The sequence below is a fragment of the Hippocampus guttulatus genome, chromosome 2 (genome assembly GCF_054856545.1).
Source record: "Hippocampus guttulatus isolate MCC_2025c chromosome 2, RoL_Hgut_1.0, whole genome shotgun sequence".
Classification (NCBI taxonomy): Eukaryota; Metazoa; Chordata; class Actinopteri; order Syngnathiformes; family Syngnathidae; genus Hippocampus; species Hippocampus guttulatus.
The window spans coordinates 20,448,077-20,460,107 of record NC_141262.1 but is presented as its reverse complement, the minus strand read 5'-3'; the positions used below and the strand labels follow the sequence as shown (position 1 = coordinate 20,460,107).

At 39.3% G+C, this 12,031-nt stretch overlaps 1 protein-coding gene across 2 annotated transcripts; it reads right to left on the bottom strand.

Moving 5' to 3' along the window:
- Positions 1–2,118: 2,118 nt before the first annotated feature.
- cdx4 (caudal type homeobox 4) lies at positions 2,119–11,605 on the bottom strand. 2 transcript variants are annotated; one of them, XM_086105998.1, is made up of 4 exons: positions 11,113–11,605; positions 3,605–3,750; positions 2,272–2,442; positions 2,119–2,190 (listed from the first exon to the last, which is right to left on the bottom strand). In XM_086105998.1, exons 1-4 carry the CDS (start codon positions 11,603–11,605, stop codon positions 2,119–2,121), a joined length of 882 nt encoding a protein of 293 aa, XP_085962124.1. The 2 variants fall into 2 exon arrangements, with proteins under 2 accessions (XP_085962124.1, XP_085962123.1); XM_086105997.1 differs by having other exon boundaries at positions 2,119–2,442.
- Between the last annotated feature and the right edge of the window lie 426 nt (positions 11,606–12,031).

The following is a 12,031-nucleotide window of genomic DNA, read 5'->3' as shown; positions in this document are numbered from 1 at the left end:
GACGTCACTCGCCAAGCCGCGCGCGCACGCCTGGACGTACGAGCACGAGAGCGAGCACGCAGGGGAGAGGCGTTAACATTTACCATTCCAATAATGAAATGTGTTCATTCTGACAGCAGGATTGGTATTACAGTAAACCAGACGGATCAACTGAATTTTAATCTTTAAAATGCTATATCATACATATAAATTGTCCATATATTAATTATAATGGCCATTATATGTCATATCAGCAGATATACGCCTATCAATGACATTTGCTGTTAATGAATTTAGAAAAGTGTACATATTGGTTTTTTCTTGAACTACTGGACATATTTGAGTGAAAAGACAGAGGTGTCATAAATAATCCCAAGTGTTTTGACCCTCTGACCCAAGCACTCCATTTACAATGATGAATATTTCTTGAAGACATTTATTATATGGGGCTTGCAAGGTGCAGGATTCAGTTGACTTAACAGGGCCTAATTTGTTAGGTGTACCCATATTTAACATAACAAATTTCACTGAAAATAACCCCAATAAGTAAACGTTACTCATTGAGACATAGGAGTCCTCTATGGAGACCTCTGCTGTATTTAAAAAGAAACTATGCATATACATTTTGCAAATTATAGTGTATACTGCCCATCATTAACATTACTGATGACCAAATGTTCTCAAGCTTCCTGGCCTCTGGTAGAGGACCCGAGCTGAATGGGGGACGGACACTACCCGAGGGGTGAGACAAGGATTTTAATGTATATATATATATATACATTTTAAAAATCTCCAAAATTATATATATATAGATCTATATCTATATATATATATAATTTTGGAGATTTCTTTGCATTGGGTTCCATTTAGGATTGGTTTCATTTAGGCTCCTTTAATTAACATATGTTTAGAAAATAAAAAATGTCATATTCCAAATACATTGAATCACAAAACTGAAAATCAAAGATTTTTAAGTTTCAAGACATTCCCAAAAAACTCCCCAAGGATTGACCGATTTTTTGGATGTTTGGAGATTGAGAAAAGGTTGATCCTCCCGACACCACAGTTAGCAACTAACTTCAGCTGTCTAGTACAGTGTGGCTAAGCATGTTTTTTAGAGTCATCCCGAAGTCAGTAAAAATATCCATGACTGTGAATAAGTTTTTCTTTTTACTTTGGAGGTCTGCAAAACCAGTGTTCTCAATTTACATTCCAGTAGATCTTATCTTTTTTTTCAATTTAGCTTTACCAAAAACCATAAAACCTATTCAGAACTACTGAAGTAAAACTGAAATTTACATTTGTTGGACATTCCCCCACTTAAAGTGTTCTTACACAACAAATGAGTTTGTTGCAATGAGACTTTAAGTTTAAAAAATGCTTTTTGTAAAAAAAGAAAAACAATTGTCCATTTGTTGCATTGTCCAATATTTTTTGTTTAATGAAACCTTTCCTTGAGGTCTCTGGGATTAACCTGTTAAAAATTGCTCCTCAAAATTACAAAATTGATCCTCAAATGAAGTCACTGATGACCAAAACTGCTCCACAACAAACATATGCTATTTTGTTCATATTCTATTGGTCAGTATACATGACCGTATACTGTGTGTGCATGTGTGTGTTTGTGTGTGTGTGTGTGTGTGTGTGTGTGTGTATATATTTGTATATATAAACATTTTCTAGCAATTTACCACTTTTTAAACAAGGTGTACAAGGTGTATGAAGTTATTTCTTGTAATGGATCAACTTGGCAAATTCTGCAAAAAAGTATTTTATGTACATTGTTAACATTGCCAGAGAACACCATTCTATACTATTCTCATCCACATAATTTTTTTTTTACACTGGAAAATTTAACATGATTGATTATTCCCTGAGTTTTCATATTTCACAAACAAAGACATTTCAACCCAAAAACATTTATATCTCATTAAAATTCACAAACAATGTCAAGCTTTGGAAGTTGGAACCCAATTTCCCCGCCTATCCCCCCCCCCCCCCCCCCCCAATCCTCATCCTCTTCCTCCTGAGGTAATGGAACTATTGTATTTTTTTTTTAAAAAGCCAAGCATATTGTGTGAAGAGTCCTGCTGCAGTGTGTCGGAGTGCTCCATTTGGTTCCATGTGTTTGGTGCCACGTCACTGGCTGACAGTCACTTGCTGTATATTCCTGATGGGCGGCAACGTGCTCATGGCCTGTGCTGGAGGGGGCTGAGGGTGGGGGTGGGGATGCGGGTGAGGATGAGGATGAGGATGAGGATGAGAATGGGCATGAGGGTGAGGGTGGGGGGCAGGATACAGGGCGCCGTGAATGTCCGTGGGACTGAGCGAGCCCGGAACCGGCAGAGGGCTGACGGAACCCGGGTCGCTGTGCACGGAGCCCCCGCTGCCATCCGACTGGCCCATCTTCTTCTTGATCAGCTTGCGTTCCTTGGCGCGCCGGTTCTGAAACCAGATCTTCACCTGCCAACAGGAGATACACACACGTATTTTATTTTGTCTTATACAGTGATCCATCGCTACTTCGCGGTTCGTTTCTCGCGGGTTCAGTGCATCGCAGATTTTTTACAAAAAAAAATATATACAGTATATATATATATATATTTTTTTACATATACATGGAGTACAGTACTGTATATGTTGCTCTATGTGACTCGCTGTTGTTTTGCAGCTTCTCTCGTTTGTGGACTTTTAATTTTCTTTTTTTTTTACCTGTTTATGTTAATTGTACGCTACTTCGCGGATTTTCGTTTATCGCAGGTGCTTTTGGTCCCCATTAACCGCGATAAACGAGGGATTACTGTATTATTAAGTTTTTATTTTGTTTTAGTAGAACTTTTTTTAAGTTGTGATTTATGATTTTTATTTTATTTTTATTTAAACTATTGACTCTTTTCTATATTTAAATTTTTTCTTTAGTTATTTAATTTTACTTATTCATTTATTTTTGTATCAATGTTTAAGTATTTTTAAATGTAAATTTTTGATTTTGTCATTTATTGCTGTATTTATATTTTAATGTTTTCAATGTTATTTTAATTTATTGTATTTTATTTGCTTAATAGTGTGTTTTTTATCTTGTATTATTTCATTGTATTTTATTTTTTATGTAATTTGATCTTATTCATTTATTATTATACTGTGTTTCCTGTTTATTTTTATTTATTTCATTTCTTATTGATTTTATTAACCCTACTGTATAATGCACATAACAGGAGAAACGTAATGTTATTAAAACTCTCACCATTTTTTCAAAGGCCAAATATATCTCAATATAAATATACTGTGTATATATATATATATATATATATATATATATATATATATATATATATATATATATATATATATATATATATATATATATATATATATAGGGAGAGAGAGATGGATGGATGGATGGCTAGAAAGATGTTATTATTTTTCCTCATCAGTTATATATATGTTTTTTTAAATCATTTACCTTTGTAAAAAAAAAAAGATCTCTCACAAACTAATTGGAGCACAGGTGCACCACAATATGTCTTGAATGCAGAGAGAAAGATGCGGTGCTCAAGAAATCAGACATCACGACTCAGCGAGGACATGCAAGGTTTGTTTTTTGTTTGTGTTTTGCGCGTTCCACCTGTCTCTCGGACAGGCCCAGGTTGACGGCCAACTCGGCTTTCCTCCTGATGGTGATGTATCTGTTGAAGTGGAACTCCTTTTCCAGCTCGAGCCGCTGGTGGTCCGTGTACACCACCCGATACTTCTCCTTCGTCCTTGTCTTCCCTTCATGGGAAAATAAAAACAGGCACTTGCAGTTCTTATAGAGCCGGGATTCTGAAACACTGTTATTCTTGTGTGACAAATGAAACAAATTCATAGTCTATTTAGCTAGCGAACTAGCGAGCTAGCGAACTAGCGAGCTAGCGAGCTAGCGAGCTAGCGAACTAGCGAGCTAGCGAGCTAGCGAACTAGCGAGCTAGCGAACTAGCGAGCTAGCGAACTAGCGAGCTAGCGAACTAGCGAGCTAGCGAACTAGCGAGCTAGCGAACTAGCGAGCTAGCTAGCTATCATCCATCTTTCTATCTTGCTATCCAGCTAGCGAGCTAGCTTCTTTGTTGTCCCCAATAAGACAATTGTAACTAGCTCATTTTTTCTCCCAATAAGACATTTGTAAATATCTGCTTTTACTTTGGAAAACAAAGGTAATAATTTTACGCCTTTTCTCTCATGTTACAGACCAAACCAATCACTGAATTCTAATTTGTGTTTGTGCATTTTATGCACTGTCAATTTTAAATAAGGTCTTGTTTTGGAATAAAGGGATGGAAATCTTTTTTTTTTTCAATCTCATTCATTGGTTCATTGACAAAATAATTGACAGGTTAATTGATTATTAAAATAGTCGTTAGTTGCAATGTATTCGCCCCGTTGATGTTTTTGACCTTTTGTTATGCTTCAAATAAAGATAGAAAATGTGATTTTTTTTTTGGAAGAAACAACACCAAGTGGGACACAATCGTGAAGTGGAACAATTTTCATACGATACTTTCAACTTTATTTTGTAATAAAAAACTAAAAGCAGGGTGAACGATATTTTTCATCCTCACTCCAGAAATTCCCTCATGAATTTCAAATGATCCAATGTTGACATGAATGACTGAGAATTACAAATAGCCCACCTGTGTGCAATCGAGTCTCAGCATACAGTATATCTGTGATAGTTTCAGAGTTCTGTTAAAAGACTATTGGGGAGCACACTGCTTCATGAAGACTAAGGAACTTACAAGGCAGGTCAAGTTGCGGAGAAGCTGAAAGCAGAACTAGTATATGAAAAGATTTCGCAAGCTTTAAGCTTCTCACAGAGCACCGTTCGATCAATCGAATTAAAATAGAGAGAGAACAGACCACTCCAAACCTACCAAGACCCAACCGCCCCTCTAAATTTTCACCCGAAGCGAGAGCGCTGATCAAAGATGTAGCCAATAGGCCCACGATAAGCTATTAGCCCTACACTGCACACAAATGTGTCCTTTATGAAAGAGTGGCAAGTCGAAAGCCATTTTTCAAAGAAATCCAGAAAAGGTCCCATTTGAAGTTTGCCAAGCCACCTGCGAGACACAACTAACATGTGGGAGTAGGTGCTTTCTTGGTCAGATGAAACCAAAAAGTAAAATGCAAAACGTTGTGTTTGGCGTAAAAGTAACACGGCACATCACCCTGAACACACAATCCTCCTCACTGTCAAACATGGTCGTGGCAGCATCATGGCCTGGAGCTGTTTTCCTTCAGCAGGAACAGGGAAGATGGTTAGAATTGATGGCAATATGACTGGAGCCAAATACAGGGCCAAGAAAACCTGCTGGAGTCCGCAAAAGATCGGAGACTGGGACAGAGGTCACCCTTCCAACAAGATCATGATCCGAAACATCGAGCACAATCTACAACGGAATGGCTCAAAACGAAACATATCCAGGTGTTGCAACGACCAGACCTGAACCCAATTGACAATCTGTGTTAAGATCTGAAAACACTTGTTCACAAATGCTCTCCGTCTAATCTACCTGTGCTGGGGCTGTTTTGCAAGGATGAATGGACAAAAATGTCACTGTTGATGCACAAAACTGATAGAGACATACCCCAACAAACTTTCAGATGGAATCGTAGCAAAAGATGCTTTGACAAAGTATTGGGGGCGGGGGGGGGGGGGGGATCATTTGCCATGCCCCACTTTTTTTTTTAAACAAACATATCGTATGAATTTTGTTCCACTTCACCATATGTTCCACTTGATGTTCATTCTTCACATAAAATAAATGACATGCTATATCTTTGTTTGAAGCCTAAAATGGTAAAAAAACATTGCAAGCCACTGTGTATATGCACCCACATATTTATGTATATATGCATTTTATACATCACAAACATATTAAGGCAGAAATATCTATCTATCTACAGTATCTCTATATACAGTATATATGTATATATATATAGAGAGAGAGAGAGATTCTGTGTGCTGGTGTGTCGTGAGATGTTTCTCAAGTGAAATATGCGCCTGGGTTCACTAAATGTTGGGAAAGTGCACAGACAGCCAGGCCTGGTCGGACCAGAATGAGGCAGCCGGCCGTCGGCATGCCTGGACCGGCCCTATCAGTTTCCAGCATCAAATCCGCATCTCTGCTCTTTGCTCTTCACATACGCAAATGTCCGCTTTGATGTGGACCTGCAAGTCACCTTCGCCAGGATTTCTGAACTCTTGCAGCGCACGCGCACACACACACACACACACACACACACACACACACACACACACACACACACTGACATACACAAGCCAGCAGATAAAACCAGTCTGCGACATTCATGCAAGATGGCTGGAGCCAAATACAGGGCCAAGAAAATTTTACTGTTTAAGGTTAGATATAATATATTTCATATTTAGCTTTTCTTCAGCACAATCATTTTCAAATGAATGGAGTGCAGCTGCTCCTTGACCCCCCCCCCCCCCCCCGCCTTCAATTCCAAGAGCAAGAAAACCAGACTTGTCCATTGCACGAGAAGGGAGGCAGGTAGCAGTCAAAGCAATCATGACGGATTAAGAATTTTTATTCAGGAACCCAGATCAACACTAATACAAAAATTAATGCTTTGAATCAAAGACAACTTTAGTACGGTAATCATTTTTTATGAGACAATTGGGTTCCCAAGGAAATTGCCCGCGTTTTGTGAGTTGAAGTCCCGTCTGCCTTGGCTCATTTTTTTATCTGTGGTTTGTGGCTTCAAATTAAGTATAACATGCACACAATAGCAATTTGTGGCCATGAAATATTATGTTTTGGCTACAAATTGGATATAACACGTGAATGAAACAGCACTTTGTGGTCATGTCATACCAATTTGTGGCCGTGAATAATTTACAACGTGCAAGAAATCCTAAATTTGGTGTTGGGCTACATTCCATTCACTTGGCCAGATGTTCAAGTTTTTCATGGGAATACAAAACCCACCAGTTGCTGTTTTGTGGCCTCTTCTACTGCCAACTGCACATCTACTTGCTTTCCAGTGATGTTTCATTTGATTAAATCGTCTTTCATACAATGTTTTTTTTTTTTACCATTAGGATCAATGCCAATGTGAAACTGAACTATGACGTATTGAATTGAATTGAATACAACTTTATTGTCAAATGTGCTGTACGTATGTGTAACATACAGCACAGATGAATATCAACCGATGTTATCCCCCCCCCCCCAAAATAAAACACAAATTAGATTTTTCTTGGTTCCTCCTCTACGCTGCTATTTTTGTATTTTGCGCTGTCAGTGTTCCCAACCCAAGTTTTATTTCGCTTTACTTTCACTCAAATAGTCATCTACTGTTCGTGCAAATCATTTCGTTTGACTGAATTCCCTTCATGGGATGAATAAAAGGACCTCCAAAATGTATCCCGCCCCATCCCTCTCCGACCCATGTCACGCGTGTCTTCCCTCTCGTGTAACGCAACGCAGTGTAGCGCACGTAATGATGACGTGGCACGCACGCCTAAGAGGTGCGAAAAGCGCCTCTCCCTCCTCGAAGGAGGAAGCGAGGCCGCAATATCAAAGCGAGGCGAGGTGTCGACAAGCCGCAGCCACGCCGCTCCACTTCGCGGTGTGACCCGCGCGCACACGGCAAACGCGCAAGCAGGTCACGTGACTTCCCACGCTTGAACACAAGCTGAGCCTGGCGCCTTCTCCCACCCTCTTTTTCGCCTCTTCCTCGTGACCTCCGCCAAGGCAAAAGACCCGTCGCGGGTCCGGGCCCCACGCACTCACGTTTGCCACGTTCCCACCGCTTGCAGGTCATCGTCGCTCTATGCTGATTTGACTCATTATTCATGAGTTTGCTTCTCTTGGGGTGCTCAAGGCTCACTTTTGATCGTGAAAACGGACAGACGACACAAGTCATTCGATGAGGAAGTTAAAGGAAAAACAACAACAACGAGAAAATGCAATCAAAATGTGCTCGGAAAAAATTTAATTTTTAATTTAATTTAAATCACAATATAATCATGAATTCAATATTAATTGTTATTTGATGCAGTGAATTACAATCAACTCAAACCAGTGGTTTTAAAGATAATAAAAATAATCAAATGCGCGTGTCAAATGGAGTATTCTACGTGAGTTATATATTCTATGTGATTAGGATTTATTTACGTGAATATTTACAATGAAAGATAACCATGTAATTGAGTTCACTAAGAATACATATTCATTCTTTTTTTAAACGGATATATTATTGATTTGAATACAAATCAATAACATGTCCAATAATTTGAATAAAAATCAATCACTTGACAAAACCAAATGCTAACTGTGAGTCTATATGTCAAATATTTGATTCTACATTTAGTTTCATTTACAATGACTCAAGTAGGAAATTACTTGATGGGATGAAGAAAAAAAAGAAAAAAATAGTAAAGTTTGCATTATTGTCGCGATGAAACAACAATTCGAATAATTCTCATGTACTGTTGTATTATTTTCTAGATATATCATTAGATTATGTCACTCAATACTATTTTAAATACTATATTAGTACGTTTTTTTTAGTCTTTTTTATTCTAGCACACAAGACTATCCTCGTAACGAATATTTTTTATGGCAATATCATCAACCATTTGCTACAGAATCTCACAAGGTATTTACATGCATGGGACAAATATATATATATATATCATGGTCACGTTTTTGACATTATGACATATGACATATCATCCCTCCATATGAAAAGATGAGGTCCTTTCTTGACAGAGTAGAAATAGAAAAACAATTAAAAAACATATTTAAATTATTTCTTTTTGGAACAATTACCTTCAAGTCTTTTTCCAAATACATTTTTATATTACTATAGGCTCCAGCACCCCTGCGACCCTTGTGAGGATAGGCCGATTAGAAAATGGATGGGTGGATGGATGGATAGTTCAAAATCTTGTCAGAAAAACGATTTCATTCAGAAACTGTAAACTGTTTCATAAGTTGTCAATCAGGCGCATGTTCTTGCAGCAAGTTGATCCATGCTCTTTGTTAGCAATGCTTACCACACATTTGTATGTACAGTTCATGTCCAATAATTGATTTATTTGCATAAGTTTGCATCCCTGGGAGGAAGCGCACTTTATTTGGGGCCTTGAGTTGAAAAGGAGCCAAATAACGTCTATGGGATTATTAACAGTGGAAAAATACACCGTTTAATACAGGGGGGGAGCAACTTTTAGGAACCAGCTATGGCTCCTTGCCCTTTTAAGAATGTAGGATGCACTATTTAATAATAAGTCCAAAATATTGATCAAAACTAATCGATGTGGTTTACATGACTTGTCAAATGTACTTTCCGAGGGGGGGAAAATAGCTTTTAAGAACCAAATATGGTTTCTTTCCTCTTTTAATGCTCATCATGGAAAAATGTCAGGAAAAAAAAGGTTCCTTATTCTATCCCCTCTCTCTTAAATTGGCAAAAGCACTGCAGGAACCAAATACAATTTGGGACATTGTCTTTTAAGTAAAATAAATGTTTTTGTAAGGGAGCTGCAGGCTAGGGTATAAGGCCTGTTTGAATAAAAATCACTGTGTCAAACTTAATACAGTACAGTATGTAGATTCTTGCTCTTCTAAGGGTACTACATGCAGAATTTGATCGGGAAATATACCTTTCAATAATGAAATGTCGTTCCTTGGGTCCTACTCAGGGCGTGCACAGTTTAATCAAGCAAGATTAACATTTACCAGCCAAGTATGCAGCATGCATCATTGCTTTTGCAATTTGTAAAATACACTTCTCTAACATAAGCAAAGTAAACTTGATTTGACTTCTCTTAAGGGGAAAATAACATTTAGGAACCAAATATGGTAGACTACCTTATCAAGGATCAAAAACACTATTAAATGCGTATAAAATCCCCGTGAGGAACCAAATATGGTACTTTTACTCCATGAAGAGTGTAAAATGCACTAATAACCTAATATTGGTCCTTTAAAGGTCTGAAAATACATGGTGCATTTTTTGGGAGAAATATATATTTTGGGAACCAAATATGGTTCTGGACATCATTAACACACACCGTTAGAAGGGAGAAATAATTCACTTGTGCCCTTTTATAGGTGTGTTTTAATAAATTACTCTGCAATCAAGTATGTTTCCTTAAGAAAGGGTGTGGAGGAGAGATCAAGGTTTGGAACCAAATATGGGAACTTTTCCAATGAAGAATGTCAAATGCACTGTTGAATAAGGAAACGAAGCCTTTCAGGAACCATGTACAGTATGGATCTTTGTCTTCTTAAATTTGCAAAATACACTCTTTGACAAGAGAAGAAAATTAACTTTAAGGAAGTGTGCAAAAGCACGCATGCGAATAAACTAAAATGCCATGCTTTTTAACACGGCAAAAAAAGTGCACTCTTTTAATAGGGATCAATGACTTTTAGTAACCAAATATGGTTCAGGACTATTCAGGGTGTCATTTACACTCTATTAGAAACGAACGTCCACAGTGAGGCTTCAGATATGGTACCCTTAAAAATGTAAAATGCACTCTTTAATAGGCGAAAATATTTTTTAGAAATTAGTATAAGCTTCTTCAGGCTAAGGTTACAAGATACACTTTATTAAAGGCAAATCACTGCAAGGAAACAAATGTAGCCTTTTAGAAAGTAAACTACACTGTCATTTGAGTGGAAAATAACTTTTCAGAGGCAAATGTGATACCTTGCCTTGTTAAGAATGTAAAATACATTCTAAGAGAAAAAAAAAGAAACCAAATGTGGTTCCATGGGCTTTAGAAGAGTGTCATTTCCACTCTTATTGAAAAACCCAAAAAAATGTTTACAGCCAAATACCCTTCCCCATTAAAAATGTAAAATGCCTTCTTTCATAGGGGAACAATAACTTTAAAAGTTGGCTCTTAGTCTGATAATAAGTGCAAAAAACCCCATCAAAATGGCACGTGCTATAAGAGTGTAAAAAAAAAAGAATAATAACGTCAAGATACATTTATTCCCACGTCATACTAACATAATTTGCTCCAAACCCTTTTTTTTTTTGTCACGTGTGCTTTTCTTTCTCAATCCCAGCTCATTGATGCATTTTTTTTCTGGGTGCGTTTCTCACCTGTGGAGGAGGACTGCGCAGTTTTGCTCATCCACTGGTATGAGTTGCGCCTTTCTCGGTCGGGGGACATATGCGCGCTCCCGCCGCCTCCGCCACCGCCGCCTCCACCGCCGCCGCCGCTCCCGTCGTCCGTGGGCGGCGGCGGCGGCAGGAGGGCGGAGGCGGGCGGCGGGTGCATGTGGGTGTACTCGGCCGAGCAGTAGGGCACCTGCGCCGGCGACGAGTTGTTGACGGGTGTGGCCAGCGTGTTCGGGGGCACCATGCCGTAGGCGCTCCAGTCCTCACGGGAGGCTCCGTACGCCGACGGCCCCCAACCGCCCGCCGCCTGGCCGTGGCCGTGCGAGTCCATGTTGGGGACGTGGTGGTATCCGCTGAAGTCGGGGTACTGTGGCGAGGACACGAAGTTTTGGGGGGGCAGGCTGATGCTGGATCGTCGCACGGGGCCTTGGTGATACATGCCGCTCTCTTTATCCAGAAGGTAGCCCACATACATGGCTTTGGCTCACGCTACGAGGAGGTTCGACTTGGAAAGAGTCTAAGGACACATGCTTGAAAGGGGGCGGGGGGTGGAAAAAGAGAAGGGAATCCTCGTGAAAGTGGTCCAAAATAGGGGTCCCCCCTTTTTTTGTTAGTTGTAGTCCGTGCAGGTTGCTGGTGTTCTCACATGATGTGCTTGCTGCTATATGACAAGATACCACTAAAAGTCTGCAAGCCAGCCGCCTTGACGTCAACTCCCTTCCACATTTGCATCCAAATGAAAGCCCCCCCCCAACACACGCACCCACCCACCCATGCGAGGGGGCATGTCATCAGGTGACAGTGGGCCTTCTCCCCAAATTCATTCATTAACATGAGAGGCGCCAACCACAGGCCACAAAGCACAAAAATTGTGCACACATAAATACACATTGAAAAAAAA

Excerpts from the sequence above, each read along its gene's own strand:
- cdx4 (XM_086105997.1), bottom strand. The coding sequence starts at position 11,605 with ATGTATGTGGGCTACCTTCTGGATAAAGAGAGCGGCATGTATCACCAA. Across the intron at positions 3,751-11,112 it reads TGCGCAGTCCTCCTCCACAG|GGAAGACAAGGACGAAGGAG; the intron begins GTGAGAAACGCA and ends TTTCCCATGAAG. Across the intron at positions 2,443-3,604 it reads TGGGCCTGTCCGAGAGACAG|GTGAAGATCTGGTTTCAGAA; the intron begins GTGGAACGCGCA and ends TCCTGTTGGCAG.